The sequence below is a fragment of the Hippopotamus amphibius genome, chromosome 4 (assembly GCF_030028045.1).
Source record: "Hippopotamus amphibius kiboko isolate mHipAmp2 chromosome 4, mHipAmp2.hap2, whole genome shotgun sequence".
Lineage (NCBI taxonomy): Eukaryota > Metazoa > Chordata > Mammalia > Artiodactyla > Hippopotamidae > Hippopotamus > Hippopotamus amphibius.
Window position 1 is genome coordinate 18,409,923 of NC_080189.1, and position 22,055 is coordinate 18,431,977.

The following is a 22,055-nucleotide window of genomic DNA, read 5'->3' on the forward strand; positions in this document are numbered from 1 at the left end:
GCCCACACACTGCAACGAGGAGTCTGAGTGCTGCAGTAGAGGATCCCACATGCCACAACAAAGATCCCATGTGCTATGACTAAGACCCAATGCAGACAAAAATAAAATAATTTTTTTTTAAAAAAGGCAGTTAACTCTGTTAGTTCCAATCTCAAATAAGTCATATATAGCTGCAAAGTAATAATAACCTCATTTTATTAAGTGTATGTCAGTCTGTAAAGCGTTGTTAAAAATCCATTCAACAGACTTGTGCGTGACGCGAGTGGAGCCGGAGACGAGACCAGAGACCGAACTCGGGATCTGACAAGATGGCCAGGCTGCCCCGCAGGATTATCAAGGAAACCCAGCGTTTGCTGGCAGAACCAGTTCCCAGCATTAAAGCAGAACCAGATGAGAGCAACACCCGTTATTTTCATGTGGTCATTGCTGGCCCTCAGGATTCCCCCTTTGAGGGAGGGACTTTTAAACTTGAACTATTCCTTCCAGAAGAATACCCAATGGCAGCCCCTAAAGTACGTTTCATGATCAAAATTTATCATCCTAATGTAGACAAGTTGGGAAGAATATGTTTAGATATTTTGAAAGATAAGTGGTCCCCAGCACTGCAGATCCGCACAGTTCTGCTGTCGATCCAGGCTTTGTTAAGTGCTCCCAATCCAGATGACCCATTAGCAAATGATGTAGCAGAGCAGTGGAAGACCAATGAAGCCCAAGCCATAGAAACAGCTAGAGCATGGACTAGGCTATATGCCATGAATAATATTTAAATTGATCCGATCATCAAGTGTGCATCACTTCTCCTGTTCTGCCAAGACTTCTTCCTTTTTTGTTTGCATTTAATGGACACAGTCTTAGAAACATTACAGAATAAAAGCCCAGACATCTTCAGTCCTTTAGTGATTAAATGCACATTAGCAAATCTATGTCTTGTCCTGATTCACTGCTGTAAAGCATGAGCAGAGGCTAGAAGTATCATCTGGATTGTTGTGAAACATTTAAAAGCAGTGGCCCTTCTCTGCTTTTATTCATTTCCCCCATCATGGTTTAAGTATATAAAGCACTGTGAATGAAGGTAGTTGTCAGGGTTAGCTGCAGGGGTGTGGGTGTTTTTCTTTATTTTATTTATTTTTTTGGTGGTGGGGAGAAGGTAGTTCTATTTTAATTTTATGAGCTCCTTTCCCCCCTTTTATGGTGATCTAATTGCACTGGTTAAAAGCAGCTAACCAGTTCTTTAGAATATGCTCTCTAGCCAAGTCTAACTTTATTTAGATGCTGTAGATGGACAAGCCTGATTGTTTGAACCAAAATGGGAACATTAAACAAACATCACAGCCCTCACTAATAACATTGTGACTTTGCTGTCAAATGTAGACTTCCTCCCTTCAAGAAAAAGCTTGTGACCATTTTGTATGGCTTGTCTGGAAACTTCTGTAAATCTTATGTTTTAGTAAAATATTTTTTGTTATTCTAAAAAAAAAAAAAAAAAAAAAAATCCATTCAACATAATCAACTCACCAGGAAGTGCTGCTTTACTTATAATCCCTGTCAGCAGAGCCAATTCCTGCAAAGACCCAGCACTAACATCCTGACAGCGCAGGATTGCTTGAATGGTATCAGAATGAGAAATGAGAAACTGCAATACCTAAGATGAGGAAAAGGAGGGGAAATGGAAAAAAAACAGAAGTGGAAGAGTAGAAAATTGTATTATAAATTTATATCCATCTGTTTAATAACACTGAAGAAAGTAATTTAATGTAATGAAGAATATTAGATAAGCAGTTCTTTTGCATTTACATAGTTTATTTCTTCAAGAAGCAAAATCTAAATTTCCTAAGAAAGCTGAAGATAAGGGTTATCTCAAAGTTTAGAAATTAATACACTCAGAAGCTACTGTAGAGGAGTATAATATAACTTGGAACTACTGTACGAAAACTATTATTTGACCCCTATTTTTTTTTTGTCTAAATGGAACTAGAACATGAATTTACAATAAATGTGTATAAAAAGGACTTACTGAATTCAAGTTGGCTCTATGAAAGTCTAACCACTGTGATATGGGGACAATCACATAAAAGCTTTTGTCTAACTCTCCTTTGGATATGGTGAAAATAAATGAGGTACAAATCTTGACCTCCAAACTCTGCCCTTTCAGCTTAGCATTTTACAGTGAACCATCATAGAGGACTCTACATTCACATTCAGATATCTTCTCAACTAGATTATAGATGCCTTGAAAGCAGGGGCTACACCACAACTAGCTGAACATTTGAATCTCTCAGTAACTGTGCCCCCTTCTATTTTTTTAACACAGATTCCTAGCCTCAGACCATCATTGTTAGACACGGAACTCAGTAATCTGTATTTTTTAAAGAAGCTACTCATGTAATTTCACTCTGCTCAGTATAAGACTGGTCTTATATCACAATGTCCCACTTCTCCTAAAAAAAATCTTAATCTCAAGAAAGTAGAAGACAAAGTTTTTCAGTGTTAAATAACTGACTCAAAGGCCGCATACAAAAGGGGTAGAATGTCACCTAGACTAATGCAATATAAAATTAGGTACCACACTAGAAACAGCAGCATTCTTAGGAAAGTTAGCCTTAAGACTGATGGCAGGGAAAGCAGATAAAATCACCATAAATTAGTAGGACACAGTTCCTGAGGGTATCATAATAACAGAGCAACACAATATAAAACTTCAGATTCATAATGATAACCCTAATTAATCAGTGAAAGGTTAAATTGTATATTGCATTATTAGTCTAAGAAACAAACATATTTTTGAAGATTTCACTGAAAAGCATTGAAAATAAAACTACTGAAGGAAAAATATTTTATTAGAAACTCATGTAAATTACTCATTCTTTAAATATCACAACTAAATGTGGCACTATCATCTATCTTTTGTATTTTCTGCAAGGTCTAATAAAGGTACAGCATTCTCTAATAAATACAGGGTTAAATTACATTTTAGAAGCCAGTTTAGTTCTATCACAATAACGGCTTCCTTTTGTAGAACAACAAATTTAGATCTCTCGCTTCCCATCTCACTATTCTATTAATTATCTGTGGTGTTTCTTTCAAACAAGAGTACAAAAACAGACCAATGAAGTTCAGAGCAAAGTGTAAGGGATCTATTTTCAACACCCAGCTCTGCCACAAGCAGAAGGATTAGGGTAAATCCACATAAGCATTCTCTGCCTAGGGCTTCTGCACTTGTACAATAAAGCTTTCACACTCGATGATTTCTACACTAAGGGTCCCTCTTACCTGCCCTGCTGCCTGCAAGTGCTGGGCCATACTAGATGTGAGGATGACCTGGCACAAGCGGAGAGCTGGAAGGAGAATCTGGCGGTACCGGTCCAGCGGAGTAGGGATGAACACTGGTGGGTCTCTCATGCCAAACATCCTTGATTCATATCCCATGAACAAGGAGAGAGCAACAGTCCAAGAGTTAAGGTACACAGTCCCCGACCACCTCTATGGCAAACAATCACAGGTGGCTGATTAAGATGTGAAGCTACTAATGAGGACTCTGTATCCCAGATGTACAATTAGTGAAAACAGTTATCTGAATTTTGAAAAATCTTAGTAAAGAATATTTGCATAAATTTGAAAAGACAATGCTTTCCAAACATACTTATTCTACTCTAAATGGTCCCTTGGGCCATAGAGACTATGTGTGACAGACAGAAACAAAAGTTACTTTCCTCAAATTTCCTTCTCATATACCCAAAGCCAAAAATTAACCTACTTTGTCCATTATATAAAATAAAACAAGACTTAAAAAATTAAAATGAGGTTGTAAAATTACTTAACCTCTAAGGTTAGCTCTCAGAACACTGCGTTAATAAACTATTATTTATTGTTAATATTTCTATTTAAATTTTTGGACAAAAAAAATGGTTGCCTGTTGAAGAGAAGAGAATGAAAGCAGAATGTGGAAATAAAAAGAAATAACAGAAAGGCTTTCCAAAGACAGGCAATAATAATGCACCATGAACTGAGGAATATAATTAGCTCAATCCTCTTCACCTAAGGTGAAAGTAAGAACTCTCATGTTCAAAACTTTAGAAAATGATATTCAGAAAAAATTTTTTTTCTAGAAGTAAAATATTTCTATAGCGAAGCCTGAAAAACCCAAACATTCAATTTGGCAATGGATCTTTTGAAGAAAATTACTAAAACTGACCTCAATGTTATTTCATAGCAGGAGGGTATGCTATAGGCCTAACAATGGTGCAGCCATGTAGACAAAAAAGAAACAAGTCCATATTCAAACTCAACTGAGAAATCTGCTAGAAAGCTTGAAACTTACAATAATTTCACTTGAAGCTTTCAAATTAGCAAGCAGTTGGTAAAAAATGTTAAAATGAGAAAAATATAAAATACTATTCAAGTCATCAAGAAAACCCACAACAAATTATAATTTCATTACAATACTTTAAAAGATCAGTATAACTAAAAACATGTACATTTACTAAATAGAACAGAAAAGTTGAAAAGAAAAACATCTAGTAACAAAATGCTCCCCCATGTCCCTCTTATGTGACTGCTCTAAAAGGGAACGCATAGGTCCCTACCCACGTTTACCCTTATTAGCAACTTTCATTTATTAGTAAATGGCAGGGGTACATGACCGAACAAAACCGTCCAGATGAGGGTACTGCTCCAACAGAATTATAAAAGGCAAAATTACATTTGAAAAATTTTTTTCGTTAATAATCCTTTAGTAGTAACTTCAAAAAAGAAATTGATATGGACACTTACCCCTGTGGGTCCATTTCTGGGCGCATATCGTAGACTTGGCATTGTGCCAGCCTCACAATCACCCCAGATCTCAGCAGCTCTAAAGCGCCCTGTTGTATCTTGGCTACTCTTGTGAGAAATGCCTAAGAAGTTATAAAACAAAAATCATCAGTACAGAGATCACAGCCAATGGTCTCACATAAAAATTAGACTTTCTCATAGCACATTTCTGATCTGTAACCATCGGTGAAGAGCAATTCTGAGCTGGCTAGGAAGGGGCACATTACACCATCTTTATCACAGGATACTTAGGAGGAATAAATGGCACGGCACATCTGAAGCGCTACAAACGCCCTGCATGGATTAAGCATTCAACTAATCATCACAGGGGCTTATGGAGGGCAGGGAAGACTGTTTTGCTCACAGCTGGTATCTCTACTACCTAGTGCCAAACCTGGCATATAACAGACATTTAATAAATACTTGCTGAACAAATGAAGGGAGGAGGAAAACAGAATTAATGAAGAATCTAAGACTTTAGTGCTTCTCTTATTGTGACATTTGTGGTATTTTTAAGCAAGAGCAAACAAATTAAAAAAGATTTAGAGGAAAGGAAATGAATTATATGTACTGTATTGAAATATCCTCTGTTTAAAGTAGAACCTGCACATCTACATTGGCATTTCAACAGGCAACTAACAGTCTGATTTTCGCTGCAGAAGGACATTTTTATTCACTTACCTCCTCACAGAGCACTGGGTGTCACATCGATTTGTCACCACCAGCAATCGAAGTGACTAGGCAATAGTCTCAGTACCCAACTAACCCTCTCAGGATCATTTCAACTCAAATTTGGCATTCTCAGAAGACGCATTTCTAGCACACGTCCCCAAATTTAAAACTCCTTCTAAACAATTATAGCTTGTATGATAGAAACATTCAAAATGTAGGCCACATTAATATTCTTTAATATATCTTTAACCCCAAGAGGAAATGACCTGCTGATCTAACTTCAAGTGAATATAAAGCCTTACCATTTTGGATTCATAAGTATAAAGGGCTTTTAAAAGGGGTGGCTGTGGAGTGAGTAAGCTCTGCAAAGTACGGTCATCTTCTACCAAGCTGTCCACAAGCACCTTCAAATAGCCACTGTTAGAAAGATACAGAAGCCACTGCTGCTGCTTATCTACAGAGACAATCCGATCAAGTAGAGCCAGTGCCAGCATCTGAAGGAAAAATAAACCAAAGTTCAAAACATGGACATGGCTACCAAAATCAACAAGAGTAACTCCCTTTATCTGGAAATGTTTAAAAGTTTTCTTAAAAGGAGAATGGTTGCTTGCAACACAATTCTCTCTTTTTTTTTTTTTTTTGAGAGGTTGAAAAGCTATATATCCAGAATCTTAATTTATTAATAAAAGAAAACTTTTCAGAGTAAAGTTATACTTCTGAAACAAAACCTAACACATTAAAATATATTTTAGCAGAATCTAAACATCACTTGTTGGAGGAAAGTTTGTTTTTTTTTTTTTTGGGTGCATGAGCTTAGCTGCTCTGCGGCATGTGGGATCTTCCTAGAGCAGGGATCGAACCCATGTCCTCTGCATTGGCAGGCGGATTCTTAACCACTGTGCCACCTAGGAAGCCCGAGGAAAGAGATTTTTAAAAATAGCTTTTCTCCCCCTAATTGAAAAGTCTCACATGCTCATTGTAGAAAACATAGAAAACAGAAAACTATACAGAAAATACATTATCTTATAAACACAGACCACTTTGGTCTACTTCTTCCCAGATATTTTTTTAACATAACTGAGAGATACTACTGATTCAAATGCTATGTAATTTTCCACCAGCAGCAAATTATCTTCTCACTGTATTATCGCCAATATGACATAGTATTTTAAAGATATATAAATGCAAATACTCCTTGAAAAAGCAGAGAAAGGTACATTCAGTACAAAAGCTATTTACCCAGCATTCTCTTATTCAAAGATCTTTATTAACCAGCATCTCTGCTGGTTAATTTCTACCAGTGTAAGGCAAATCTCAAAATTAAAAAGATTATTCTGAGGGTGCAGCCTGAACTAATAAAATTCTGAACATAAGTAAACAAAACATATGAATGGACAAAATAGAAATTCCAAATTATAGTAAATAAGAAAATTCACTATACTACAGAAAATAATTCCCAATATGTAACATGCATTTGAAAAGCTGATCCAATTTATGCCTTAATAAGTCAAAATATCTACGCAATTGTAATACTAAGCAGGAGTTACTGTACCCTTCCAATCTCATGACCATCACAAGCGTCTCGACAGACCACTTCCATGAGGGCAGCACCATAGCTCTCAATGATGGCTATGTTTTCTCGCTGCAATTTACTAAACACATCTTCAGGGGCGGTCAGCCTTTCCCACATGGTTTTCTTGGCTAAAGGGTTACAACAGAACATGTATAAAACACTCCAGCAAAAAGCAGTTTGGTAACTGAGTAATTACCTCATACATGACAACAATAGGAAATCCTTCCATTACTGCCTGCACACAAAGGCCCCATCAACCAATGAGTCTGGGTAGGTAAACTTTAAGAACACAATGCAATACTCCATTAATGTACACTGAGATAACAATGGTATTAGGAAAAGGATAAACTATTCTTAAAGAAATCAAAATGAATTATGAGACTCCAGGAGAAACAATCCCTTTATTTATTCCACTATAATCAATCTGGTTTTATCTTTTATTGATATCTATGAGAAGTTGGCTACAAAGGATCAGGTACAAAGTAGACAAAGTTCTGCTTCCACAAAAAAGATATTTTATTCTTTTATATTTTTAATTGAAATACTTATTAAAAAGAAAAGGTATACTCATTATGAAGATAATTTAAATTAATTTAATTCAAGGTACAATGATAATTAAAGATAGGATCATATACTTTCTACATAGACTCCTGTAAACCTTTTAGAAAAGTTTCATAAATACACTACATAAAGCAATAATCTGTATTTGAAACTAATCTTATGACTTTTCCCCAACTAGTGCGTGGTGGCAATTTTTAAACTTTAGAAAGATTCTCAAGACGGTGATCAGAATGGAGAACAAAACAATGCAGGCTTAATCATGAAAAATAAAAGCAACACACATTGTGGTCTATATTCCACTACAAAGTTTGCAGCAGGCAAACGTTCAGAGTTTTAATTACATTTTTTTCCCTAAAGTATCTTTACCACTACTTTGATTTGATTTTAGTCATATTTAATTTCCAGTAGTGTCAAAGGAGGGTATGAGATTATTAATTTTCTCAATTGTGTCACTTCCTTTGGTCATCTGGTCCCATCTACTTCTCTATGTCACCTCCTTCGACCCTCCACCTCCACCCCCAAGCTGCTGCCACACTAGCCTTTCTGTCCCTCAAATTCAGCACTTACTTCATTCTCAGGATCTTTGCACTAGCTGTTCTCTATGTTCTTCCCCAGATCTTAGCATGGCTGCCTCCTCTTCATCATTCCAGCCTCTATCAAATATCACTTCCTTAACTACATCCAATACTCCCTCCTCCTGCCACCCCACACACAATATATCACTATTTTATTTTCTCCATAGTACTTATTTATCAGATTTACTCAAATTATGTTATTTTTTGGTTTCCATGCTTGTTTTCTGTCTCCTCACATCGAACGTAAGCTTATTAACAATGGGATTCTGTCTTGTCTGCCACTATTTCTCCAGAATTTAGCACAGTGTCTAGCACATAGTAGAAGCTCAAATATTAATTACCCATTGATTGACAGCTTAAAGGAAAGTTTAGAAACTTTGCTCCAGGGATGCCACCAGAAGCTCTCAGGGTGGAATACCACGGTGGATGGGTTTTCAGGAACTCGGCATGAGGAGCTATGGCATTTCCTCTTCTGTTCTACACATAGGATTACTACAAAATTACTTGAATAAAGGCTTTGGACAAAAGTCTGAAAGCCACTACTTTATAGGTTTAACATTTTTAGCCATGAACTCCTTAGTTCAAACACTGTGGTTGAAATGAGGGTAGAGAGATACTGGCACATCACTCTAGAGGCTCTTCCACATAACCCCTGAGGTATCCCTGCAAGAACCTTGGGGTTTCACAGTGAAATGTGAAAAACAATGGTTTGCAGAAGACCAGCTAAGTATCAAAGAAATATTTGATTTCAGTTTTCAAACTGTGAATAGACCTCAAAGTTCCAATATTACTTATTAACGGCACTACCTAGAAATAAGAAAAATCTAATTCTACAATCTAATTAGAACTTTCTTTAAACCGGACTCACAGACAGAGAAGAGACTTGTGGTTGCCAAGGCTGGTGGGAAGTAGGGGAGGGACGGAGTAGGAGTTTGGGGCTAGCAGATGCAAACTATTATATATAGAATGGATAAAAATAAAGTCCTACTGTATAGCACAGGGAACTATATTCAATATTCTGTGACAAACCATAATGGAAAATAATTTTTTTTTTTAAGACCTTTCTTATCCTCCCTTTTTTTTTTCGGCTGTGCTGCGCATTGTGCAGGATCATAGTTCCCTGACCAGGGATCGAACCGGACCAGGGACTGAACCCATACCCCCTGCAGTGGAAGCTCGGAGTCTTAACCACTGGACCGCCAGGGAAGTCCCTAAGCGGTCCAGTGGTTAAGACTCCCCACTTTTACTGCCAAAAGGTCCAGGTTCAATCCCTGGTCGGGGAACTAAGATTCTGCAAGCCACACGGTGTGGCCAAATAAATAAATAATAAATCCTAACTTTTCAGAGAATAAATTAATTCCTTAGAAACCACCAAGATGATTTCTTCTACTTCAATCTGTCCCTTCTTCCAACATACCATATAAATCACATAAACTTTCCTAAATACCAACTTCTTCATATCAAACTACTCAAAATTATTAAATGGCTATTACTTAACTCAATTAGCTTTAACACTGCAGTTTCATTTTCAAGGTCATTAATAATATGGTCCGACCCTCTCAACTTGGCTTAATTTGCCATCAACCCCCTCCTCTGCTTATGGTCAAGACAGCCTCCTGATTCTTCACTCCCTCCTAGTTTGAGCCTTGGTTAAAAGCCCTCCATTTATTCTCATGTAAATGCAACCCTACCAGAAAAGTTCAGCAAAAATCTTGATTTCTTTTCTCTTCTTAACTCTTACGAAACTTGTAATTTATACTTGGGGTTGGCAAACTAAGGCCTGTGGGTGAAATGTGATCTCCCACTTATTTTTGTAAATAAAATTTTAATGCCACATAGCATATGTCTCTGGCTTCTTCTGCACAATAATGGCAGAGTTGAGTAGCTGCAACAGAACATACGGCTTGCAAAGCCTAGAGGAGTTATTATCTGGCCCTTTACAGAAAAAGTTTGCTGCATCTGGTCTATATCATCCAATTTAAGGCTTATTGTTTTATAAACACATATACTGCCATTTCTACTAGGATAAAAGATTTTATGAAAGCAAGAACCCAATTAATGTTTCCTGCTTCCCAGAACAACTAAAAATAATCAACCACCAAATGATTGCTGATTTCTGTCTGTTCTATGAAAAGTGGAAATAATCTAAATGTCCAAAAATGGGTACAGTAAGTAAATTATGGTATATCCATATGTGGCAAAATGTATACAGGTATTAAGAATGTTACTAAATGAGGCGGGAAATGCTGATAAAATACTAAATAGAAAAGGGAAGATATAAATCAATAAAAAAGATGGCTGGCTATAACCGAAATGTTGTGATAGTTATCTTAGAAGGGTAAAATGTGTGACTTTTTTCTTCCTTTTGTTTATTAGTATGTTAACAACTAAGTAGCTGGCGCAACCAAAATGAAAAAAATAAAAATAAACACAAAAAATAATTTTTAAAAAAAGGAGATAATAACTAAGATTTAAAAAAAAAGACAAAGGAGAATTTTCTTTTATGGTCACACTGCTTTTATCACACCTTGATAAGGATTTCTTACAAAGCATGTTGTAGAGCTCCACCTAGTGATTTAGTGGTAATTTCTGCCAATTCAACTAAATACACTGTTAAAAATTTTCTGTCAAGAAGAAAATGAGGGAGGTGTGTTGGCGGATTTTTCCCTCTTAAAAAAAGCTCCTATTTGTTTAAAATATTTTTTTGAAATATTATTTTTAATGACCTTAAAAATATTTTTATACATTATTTATGACAGTAGGAAATTCCTATAAATACATCACTTGGCTATTATTACCTTCTAAGGAAGATATTATACAAAAACATATAGCCGGTAATGAATAATATGAGATAATCTAAGTCTTACACACAGAGTGTTTTTTAAGAATCTGAGTACAAAATTACAAGTACTCATGCAGTTTCTCAGAAAGGCATAAGGAATCCATTATCAGAAGGTGCTTATGACAAGTTCTTAAATAGAGTAACTCTGGCAGAGAGTATTATATACTAGTCTCTTGAATAGTTAAAAACATTTTCCATATTTTGGTGATGAAAAAATCCATATTATTACTCTTATTTAAAAATGCTAAGAATATGGGAATTCCCTGGCAATCCAGTGGTTAAGGACTCCGAGCTCTCCCTGTCAAGGGCCCAGGTTCAATCACTGGTCTGGGAATTAAGATCCTAGACGCTGAGCAGTGCAGGGCAAAAAAAAAAAAAAGCTAACTATAGTTTACAAAGTTGATTTATCATTGTTTTAAATACACAGATCTTTTGACCAAGAAATTTCACTCCTTGGAATTTACCCTAGAAAAATTTCACATTAGTACAAAAAGACATATGTATGCTATTTTTGAGAATTTAAACTGGTAGAAGACCATTTGGTAGAATCTATTAAAATAAAAATGTGCACCCTCTTTCACATGGAAATTCCACCATGAAGTATTCTTCTTGAGAAATATATAGGCATATAAAAGAATATTTAAGGCAGCTTTTTTGTGTTAGTAAAAAATTAGAAACAATTTAAATGCTTCCGAATAAGGCAAATGGTTCAATAAATGTTACTTCTACACTATGGAATAACAAAGCTATTTTAAAAGATATGCACTTTATGCATTGTTCAATGACACCAGAGGTGAGTGGGAGTTACAAAAATATACAAACTAAAGCAATATTTGAGGGTTTGTGTTTACATTACTATTGTCACAATGTTAGAAAACTAAACATTCTTCCTTGACTTCAGATTTGATTCCACTTTGATCCCAAAAAGACTCATTTATTATAGCTTTGCTTAGCCAAAAGATGAAAAGGTGATTTTTTAAAAATTTCAAGTCAGCAATCTCTAAGAACAGAAAAGAGAAATCTATCTAATTCTACCTGCTTCTAAGGTATCTGGTTCATCCGGTCTCTGGGCAATCTGTAAGTAATAAAGCAAAGAGCCATACAGGTGTGTCCTCACTCGCTGGAATCCGCCACCTAGGAAAATATAGTAAAGTAAAAACCTTTTTTTTCAAATTAAAGTTAAAACAAATACAGAAGTTCTAATTTATAGAAAATTTAGATGGAAAAACCTGTCTTCAAAATGAAGTCTAACAGTTTCTTCAATATGATATGAAGTGAAGAATCTCCAATAGAAGCAAACCCCACCACTGGGTTCTCTACGGATGGAGGTGAGGTGAAAGAGTTATCAAGCATAAAAGCATAATGAGCCTCTCCAGGTCCCAAGACTACTGGTTGCTTCTGTTCTGTGCGGACGGCTTGGCTTAGGTGAGCAGTCAGGGTGAACACAGCACCTGCTACCACTGGCATTAACTCTTGTGCTGCTTCATCATCCAGTATCTTAAAGCAGAAAGACAAATCATAGTGAGGACCCTGCTTTCAGTTACAGTCATTAACATGTCTTATATACATATTCAGCTTTTCAACTACCATAAGAATATAAGAATGGAATTGTATTGTTCAAAGACAATAGAAGCTAATACATAGAAAGAAATTTAAATACGATGCTGGGTAATATGTTCTTAACCAGAAGGGAGCCCTATCAGAATTCCCTAGAGGTTTTTAGTGGAAATTAACATAATGGACTCACCACTAGAGTCTCCCACTCAGTAGGTCTAGGGTAATAAGATCTGTCATGTAGATTTTTAAAAAGCTCCCTAGAAGATCAACTCGATGATGGGTGATGCCTTAGAGGGCCGGGACGGGGAGGGTTGGGGGGAGTCACGGGAGGGAGAGGATATGGGGATATGTGTATAAACACAACTGATTGACTTCAGTGTACCTCATAAGCTGGTACAAGAGTGTAAAGCAATTATATTCCAATAAAGAGCTTAAAAAAAAAAAAGCTCCCCAGAAAATTCTGATACACACTTTGGTTGAGAACCATTACTGTGTAGAGTTAATACCTTTCTCAAGGAAAGTCTTAACACTGGCATTGCACAACTCTATTTACTCCAAATCTATAATGAAAAGAAAGGAGTGGCAAACTATATATTTAAGTGGTATAAATATTTATTCAGCAGTATAAGGTAATTTAGGAAGCGTTACCTTATCATGCACATCTTGTAAAATATCACGAATAATCAGTTGTCGATCCTCTGCCTGAATGAGGTCCTGGGGACAAGCTGTCAGTATAATTTCTACCAGCTGCCTCCACGACTCCAGCGCATGCCGTTTTGCATGAAGACACTGCAACAATTTGTTTCTTCCTACCACGTACTGAAGTATAGTGCTGATTTCCTAAAGCCACAGAAATTGAATTGCTAGGTTAACACATAGGCAAATAACGTCTTTTACCAACAGGCTCCTATTTTTAACACTGTCAGTTAATCTAAAAACATTTAGAGTATACTTCGGAAACCTTCCATATGCTTGCTATTTAGCAGATAACTTTTCACATTATACTGGTAGACAGAGCTATGAAAAATAATAAATAAGGCGCTGTGTGTGTGTGTGTGTGTAAGGCACAGGCAGAGGTGCTGTGGGTGGAAATGAGTTTTTAACCCCATCTTCTTTCTTCTTGCAACTGTCTACTTATACTTACTCTGGAACACTAGAGTTCCCTAAAACCCAAGTTCAATGGCAAATTTCCTTGATGTGTCTTTTATTTCCTTGCCTCTTGCTTTGGCCTCGCCAGCCATGTTTCCATGAATGTGTTTCTTCCCACCTGTTCTCTTACCCGTATCTCCCCATTTGTGATGACCAATGACTCCTCCCTCACTGATAGGGAGAAGCAAGTGAAATATATTACACAATATGAAAAGGTTATAGAGATCCTCAACTAGCTTAGCAGAAAAGATGTCATTTATTCTGGCATCCAGACATTAACTTCAGTTCAGCTTTTAACAGTTATAAACAAAGTCAAAAGTGAAAGATACCATTAAAGTTTAATTTTTAAGTAGTTAACTAACAATAAACTAGAAGTCAATTCACTGTTTTGTCTTCTAACTGGCAATTTAAGTAGTTTAAGTAGTTAAAAGGTTAAAACTAACATATACTCAACAGGGCTTACCTCCATTAGTAGAGGTCTCTGTCCTATGGCTGCCATACCCTGAAGGGCATTTACTTCAGCTACAAGAACTCTATGAAGAAGCTATATAATTGAGAAACGAGAGAAAATTAAGACCATTTCAGACACTGGTAGAACAATAACCTAGCAATTATTCTAAACTGCCCTAGAGGGACGTCTCAGATACCTTTACCACTATGTAATCTAACACTGGCATTGTCCAGTTTCTGTCAAAAACAGTAGGTATCCCTTACATTCCAGAGAGTGGTACCAAAGAGCCTCGTGGCAGGGAAGTTCGTGCAAACGCACGGGACAGATTCTTCCTACTAGTGAGGCCATTACCATTTACCTGGTAGAGAGTTAAGTATTTAAAACCACTCCATAATTATAGCTGGTGGCATGACTACTAAGAGGAAAGGGGATGGGGAACCTTGTAAAGAGGTAAAATTAGTGTGGCCTATTCAGTTTTCTTTACTGTTTGAAAAGTAAAAACCACAGTCCAATACACCAATATCTATTAGGAAAAAAAAGTTATTTTTTCCGAACGACTCAAAGTCTGAACCACTTGATACTATACACATTCTAAAGCAACGCTCACCTTGACATTGCAGACTGTCTGTCCCCGTAAATTCTTGTGTTCACAGTTAGCAATAACTTGCTCAATCTGGGCCCGATCAAAGAAATCCAACTGCAAAGGCTCAGGTATCTCCTGACTGAAGTCAATGGAGTCGAGAATACTGAGAATTTTTCGACGTACTAGAAATAATAAAAAGTAGTTTTATTTTACTTGGGACACTGAAGAGAAGAGCAAAACACAGTACTCAGCTCACTCTCAAAGACAGCACTATGTTCGGAAAGGACATCAGTCTGGAATTGAAGACTGTTGAAATCTAAATTGGATTTTATTTCTAATATGTTTATTGGCAAAAATATTGTTTTCCCATCCTATCTTCTTAGTTATAAAAAAAATTTTTTTTGATGACAAATAATCCTTTACATAGTCCTTCTATATCAGTTTAGAATTTGCAGACACAGGCATTAACCACCTCTTGAAATTTTAAGCAATTTAATATATATGTATATACAAATTTATTACAAATTCAAAGGGCTTTACCTTTTGTAGCAGTGTCAAAGTGCAAAAACCCAGAGACAGACCTATTTTCATCTTCTATTCCTCCTTCCCCATCTGTTGGAGCATCAGTAAAAATAGATTAGAAAAAGAACAACATACTCATAAAATTTATTTGGAAATAAACATAAGGTATTTTATTTCTATGTCATTGTTTCTAGGTCAAAAAGCCCCTTGCAAATGGATAATTAAAATGCAAAGATGATGAGGACTTATCAACAACATTCATCTAATTCTTTCCATCTCTATGAGATCCACTTCACAATTGTAAAGAGCATAATCGGAACTCCAAAAGCAGCAGGACCCAAGCATGCCAGTGAGATGATTAGAAAAGCTTATGCTTAATTTGCATGTAAAATACATATTAGAATATCTTGGGTCATGCTGGCTCAGTGTGACAAACTCCACTGTGTATTTGTGTATATGAATACAACAAAATGTAAATGCTTCAAACAATAATAAAATGGCAATTATGGGTGATTTTTAAATTTTGTGTTTTAAGGAAAAAAACTCTGAAGGCAGAAAGAACTTGTTCGGCCTACAATAACATACTAACCATAAGATTCAGATTTGTGCTTGCATTCACACACACCAGTCAGCAGCATAACATACAAATGCCAACATTCATATGTTCACCTGAGTATGGTTTCACTGGCATGTCATCCAGTAAGAGGTGTAGGAGCCTCTGGGTGTGTGACCTCTGGCGATTCAGAGAAGTTACCCTTAGTTCTATTGAGGCAGTTTTCATCAGCCATGACATTTGGTTCAGCATAGATATTTCATATTCTGGAATTTAAATATAAATGCTTAGTTTCCCAGTATAATAACACAAGATTAGAACAGACCTAAAATCTGTAACTCATCAGATTATTTTCCCATGTAACATAGTCAATAATGTATGAAACTTGGCACCATAATAATTTATCACTCTGTACCACGAAAAAAGAAAAAAACAGTTGCCAAGGGAGAAAAAATAAGCTAGTATATGTCTATGAAAGGTGAGCAAAAACAACTGAAGAACAAAAGAGAATCAAGTTTCTGTCACCAGAATAATTTCACACAGATTTAGAGAATTCTGAGTCTATCATAGTTTGACATTAATAGAGAATTTAATACTTAAAAAAAAAAACCCAAGTAATTCTCAAATATTTACCTTGTTAAAAAAAAAACTATCTTAAAATTTGATCCTTATTTCAGAAAATAAAAAATTTTAAAAAATTAAAATTAAATTGCATAATTTTATGATGTCTTGAGATTATGAAGGACATTTGGTCTAACATAAAATTACGACTGGGAATCTCTTATACAAGTTTTTGAATCCAATACTATTTTAATATCCCTGGCTTTGAAGCCCTAAATTATGACAGTTTTATAAACATAAAATTCACCAAACACTACTACTACTGCTAGTAACAATGATTAGAAGCAAAGTTAGATCAATTTTTAAAAAGCAGAGAGCATAACAGGCAAGATATTAACTGTTTCTTCTAATTAGGTACAAAAAAGGTTTCTTAAAAACCTTCTTATAAACAGATGATTGAACCTGGTGTACCCCCCAAAAAAAAATTAAAAAATAAAAAAATAAAAAAAAATAAAAAAATAAACTTTCTTATAAACAAAATCTTAGGGCTAAAAATAAAATACACTTATTACAAAAATGAAGTGAAAATTTTCAACCATTAGATAATTCCCAACAGTCTCTCATACCATACTCTAAAAAGTAAATAGAAGCTGATAATTACTAGTAATGGAATTTATTATAAAATCTGTGAGCCTAGATTTCCTAAAACATAAAGATGATACAAAATAAACTTTAAAAAACCTCAAGAAACCCACTACTGTCTGGATATAATATGAACTCAAAAAACTTATAAACTGATCAAAAAGAAAATTATATAAAATAGAATCCTATAAAACATAGGTAGCTTGGGATAACTGTGTTGATCAGGTCAATAAACTAAAGCTTAAATAGTTTCCATCACGATTAGTTTTCTATTTTTCAAAGCCTGAATTGGTTTCAATATATACATAAGAAACAAAAGTAAAACAGATTTTTATGAAACAACTTCACTCAAAAAATCTAAATTTCTAAAATCTTCTTATATAAATATTTTCTTATCCCTTCAACACAATTTTAAAATTTTATTTGTTACTAAAAGGATCATATTCCATCCTTAACAGGCTATTTTAAAATAATTTTATGCTGGCAGTTAAAACATCAGGTTTCTCAAGCACAAATTACAAAAGCAACTCAAAGGAACACAAAGGCAAAGTAATAAAATGAGAACAGAATTCCACAACTTCTAAAACTGCTACCCCCAACTGTTATAAAATTAAAATCACTCAACACAGATGTTAAAGATTTGTTTTAATAATAAGGGAAAATAATGTCCTACCTTTGTTAGAAAATGGTAAATGTTGCAACTGAGAAAATAAGAAGTCCTGGCTGGTTCTCAAGTATCTCATAGTAGGACCAGATGTATCAGAACATGCACATAACTGATATATCACCTAAAGAATTACAATAAAGTGAGAAAATTCCCAAAGCAGCTTTTCACATTATACATTTTAAGATAAAAGGTAAACTTAAATCTACCAAATGGAAATTAAGACCCTTAGCAACTAAAGCAAAATGGATGAACACATGTACATATAAAATAAAAGCTCAGACTTACAAGCAGTTCTTGGCACACTAACTCAAAATATATTGGAATACAATTGGAGAATGCTGACAACATTATTCTAGGACATCTTGAAATCACCTTAAATATATTAATATCGGGTTGGCCGAAAAGTTCGTTCAGGTTTTTCCATACAATACTATACGTAAGATGTTACAAAAACCCGAATGAACTTTTTGGTCAACCCCAATATATATACATATGGTTAATTGAAAAGTTTTAGTATTTTAACTACTATTAGTAGCAAATTACTCAGAAGTAACTTCTAAAAACCAAGGTTATGTATTAATCGATTGATAAAAATGTTGGGATCAGAGAATCCCTTGCAGGTATCTAACCCTATGTATTCCTAAAGAGCAATGGTTCAATATTCACCAATTCACAGGGTTCGCTGTGACTTTATACAACTAGTAACAACTGACCATAAATTCAATCTGTGTCTAGAAATACAGTCTTAAGAAAAATATAAAACAACAAAAGGTAACTAAAGATGTTGAGTAAAGCAGAGTAAAAAAACTGGAAACATCCTAAGTGTAACTTATTTTGCTGCAGCATAGAAAGTTTATTGGGGGGGGTGGGAAGGACACAAGATTGGATGTCTACTGAACATAACTAAATAAATAATATGTATAAACAAGGACAAGATAAGAAGGGAACACAAGGTAAAGCTTAAATACTTGCAGATGTATGCTTGTCTTTCAAACAGCTGTGATATTGTTTTTGACACTCTATAAATACTGAACTTCTCAAAACAAAACCAAGTTATTCACATTAGATGGTAAGTTAAGAAGATATACGAACAGATGCTCAAATATACTCAGATATGGGAAAGATAATACCATTAGAGGGAGAAGGACACAAAAGTGAGTTCCAGAAGCATGACAAGCCACTTTACAAGGGTTTGCCCAATACCCTTCCTAGTTCCCAAGACCAGGTAGGAAAAATCTCCATCGTTAAAGAGAAGAGAGCAAAGGCACAAGATTCAGTGTCAGCTCTTCACCCAGAAGGCCTTGTACTGCTAGATGACAAAAGTATCAATAAGGCCCAAATTATTTCCCTTCTATATAATCAGATTTATTTTTAAACTAACAAGCTTCTCCTCAGAGGTTTAATTTTTCTCTGAAGCATAGTGAAGTATAAACCTAGAGGTAAAGGAAGCCTCTTTCATTAAAAATGGAGCGGCGCTTCTTGTTCAAATGCAGATTCTGACTCCGCAGGTCTGGAGTGGGGCCTGAGATCCTGCACTAACAAGCTCCCAGAGCTGATGCTGATGATGCTGGTCCGCAATCTGAGTAGCAAAGTCACAGAGCACGTGTAATAAACTGGCCGGCTGCTGGCTCAGACATGTGTTTGGCCAGTACAGCGTTCTGAAAAGCAGAGTATCTGGCAAACAAAGGCCTGCATCCCCAAAAGGGGAAAAATGAGCAGCATGAGACCTCCCCTCCCATCTATTTGTCTTAAATCTGGTTTCATTCACTTACTTCACCTGCCTAACTCCTTCAGTCCGTATGATTAACCTTATCAATTGCTTCTCCCAAAGTATGTCAAAATCTGTAACACTGTGCTAAAATATACATCAAGTTTGTTCCCAAATTAAGGGATTCACAGGAAGACCTAGCTAGAGTACTGAGAAGTGAAGGGTTGTTGGGAGAGCTAGAGGATAGAAGAAAATAGTAAAGAATTACGAAAAGAAAAACAGGAAAACAAGAAAGAAAAATCTCCATGTTACTATAAGTTAATGATGCATTTCTTATCATGAAAATGAGAATCAGGGTGTCACTTAAATTGAGAAATTAGTCATACCTTATGAAACCTAGTTCTTAAAATTCTTATAAAATGAATAAAACAAGAAATAAAAGAATAAAACACAAGTAAAACAGTTCTCGTTATAGTTTAAACTTGCATTAATTTGACTGACTACCACCTTAAATATAGCTATAGGGCTGCATAATTCACATGATTCTTAAAAAGTACTTTCACTTACATTCTTGCATTCTCATTTAAGTCTCACAACAGCCTATTTCACAGATTTAAAAACTCAAAGAAGTTTTGTAGCATGTCCAAGGTGATTTAGCTAGTTAAGGGGCAGAGATAGGAACCAGAGGTCTTCTGACTCAAATCCACTACTCTCTCCACCAAAAAGAAACAATCTGAAACACAGCATCCCTGGAAAGTTTCTGGTCTAAATGCAGCCAACTTCCCTTATTTTTCAAGTGATCAACATATAGGATCTTGGGTTTGTACTTTATGGATTTTATCCATAAATGAAAGACTGGTCAAACCACTAAATGAAACTCATTTCAACTCAGTCATACTGTTATACTTTCATATCTGTGATGGATTCAAGCATCTAATTAAGCTTTTTCTCCTAAGTGCTACAAAGTACAGCACTCTGTATACCTGGTAACATAGCTCAGCAAGTTGAGGAGATTCTCTCACTGCCACCGGGCCTGTTCTCCCTTCAGTTCCCTTCTCCAAGATGTTCAAGATAGCATGAAGGCAGGTCCGAGGGCAACCTAACACTCCTGCATGAAACCAAAAGGAAATTCAGCTTCCCTTTTCAAATTTCTGCATTAAAAACATTAAAATACCTCTATAAAACAAATTCCATACACATATACTGTACTGTAAACATCCTTTCAAATACTGATACAGAAAATTTATTAAATACTAATTTTCCAAGGCGTAGTTTGTCTAGACTTGATCTAAGTCCTAAAGATTGACCCGTCACATTACCTTTCATACACTATTTCTTTCACTGAATTATCCCATGAGCCCAGAATTCAATAAATGACCATTGGGACTTCCTAGGTGGTGCAGTGGTTAAGAATCCACCTACCAATGCAGGGGACATGGGTTCGATCCCTGCTCCAGGAAGATCTCACATGCTGCAGAGCAGCTAAGCCCATGTGCCACAACTATTGAGCCCATGTGCTGCAACTACTGAAGTCCACACACCTAGAACCCACGCTCCACAGTAAGAGAAGCCACAACGAGGAGCCCGTGCACCACAACAGAGAGTAGCCCCAGCTCACCACAACCAGAGAAAGCCCATGTGCCGCAATGAAGACCCAACACAGCCAATAAATAAATAAATAAATAAATTTTAAAAATAAAATAAAATAAATGACCATTCAGCAACATAAATATGAAAAGAAATAAATGCCTATGTGTCTTATGGCTATACCTGGGTCTTGTAGGTTTGTAGTACTGACAGGTTTCTTCAATTCAAAGCCCAATAGATAAAGAGCAAGATTTGGTGGATTGCATTCCAGAGAAGTGATGAGAAGATTCAAGATGTGGATTCTTGTTTCATGATGGATTCCAGCTAATTTCTTTTCAAGGTCTGATCCTTAATGTGGAAATCACAAAACAACAAAAAGTTAACATAAGTCAAATTGAAAAATATAAGCTTGTATCCTAAACCTCCATGTTTTCTTTATTTTTAGTTTACTTGATTAGCCACTATATTAAGTTCAGATTTAAGAGGTTTCCCAAAAGCCTTATACACATTTACGCTAGCAAATTCTCAAATTTCTCTTACATCACTATGAGACATTCAACAGTTTTCTTTATAATAAGCATTTACATAAAATAAAAAATACACATGTTAATCTAAGACATACCCTCTTCTAGACGTACAAATTCTTCTGTATCTTCACTATCCAAACACTCCACAAATCCAGCCATCAGCTTCTGACTTACACTCTGAAGTCATAAAATGATTTTAAGATGACAAATTATAAAAATGTTCTAAATATTAGAGAAACTATGATAAATATGATATACATTTATAAACATTTGTCTATAAAGAAAAAAGGCAAATCTGCTCCAAGGAAAGTATTTAGGTTTTAGTTACATTTTTAATTAATATAAAACAGTTCCTTAACTGAGTGCCATTTAGCTTGCTATAGAAATAATTAAAGAAACAGAAACTTTTAAAGTTTATTGGTTTTAGGGCTTCCTAGGTGGTGCAGTGGTTGAGAGTCTGCCTGCCAATGCAGGGGACACAGGTTTGATCCCTGCTCCAGGAAGATCCCACATGCC

General features: G+C 35.6%; 2 protein-coding genes across 3 annotated transcripts in view; one reads left to right on the forward strand and one right to left on the reverse strand.

The window, feature by feature from the left end:
* The window catches only part of NUP205 (nucleoporin 205), a 76,670-nt gene that overhangs the window by 20,433 nt on the left and 34,182 nt on the right, over nt 1-22,055 (reverse strand). For both annotated transcript variants that reach the window (XR_009053252.1, XM_057732358.1), the window contains exons 20-35: nt 21,635-21,716; nt 21,196-21,360; nt 20,409-20,533; nt 17,724-17,838; nt 15,964-16,113; nt 15,313-15,384; nt 14,797-14,954; nt 14,202-14,282; nt 13,238-13,429; nt 12,262-12,529; nt 12,068-12,166; nt 7,034-7,182; nt 5,784-5,975; nt 4,771-4,892; nt 3,271-3,409; nt 1,516-1,642 (exon numbers count right to left, since the gene is read on the reverse strand). Coding sequence is in view for 1 of the 2 variants with exons in the window: in XM_057732358.1 (XP_057588341.1) it covers nt 1,516-1,642; nt 3,271-3,409; nt 4,771-4,892; nt 5,784-5,975; nt 7,034-7,182; nt 12,068-12,166; nt 12,262-12,529; nt 13,238-13,429; nt 14,202-14,282; nt 14,797-14,954; nt 15,313-15,384; nt 15,964-16,113; nt 17,724-17,838; nt 20,409-20,533; nt 21,196-21,360; nt 21,635-21,716 (2,236 nt within the window). In the remaining variant the exon portion in view is untranslated. The remainder of the gene's footprint in view (nt 1-1,515; nt 1,643-3,270; nt 3,410-4,770; nt 4,893-5,783; nt 5,976-7,033; nt 7,183-12,067; nt 12,167-12,261; nt 12,530-13,237; nt 13,430-14,201; nt 14,283-14,796; nt 14,955-15,312; nt 15,385-15,963; nt 16,114-17,723; nt 17,839-20,408; nt 20,534-21,195; nt 21,361-21,634; nt 21,717-22,055) is intronic.
* Nucleotides 309-1,046, forward strand: LOC130851695 (ubiquitin-conjugating enzyme E2 N-like). Its single transcript, XM_057732359.1, has one exon. It carries the CDS (start codon nt 309-311, stop codon nt 765-767), a length of 459 nt encoding a protein of 152 aa, XP_057588342.1. The 3' UTR covers nt 768-1,046.

Excerpts from the sequence above, each read along its gene's own strand:
- LOC130851695 (XM_057732359.1), top strand. The coding sequence starts at position 309 with ATGGCCAGGCTGCCCCGCAGGATTATCAAGGAAACCCAGCGTTTGCTG.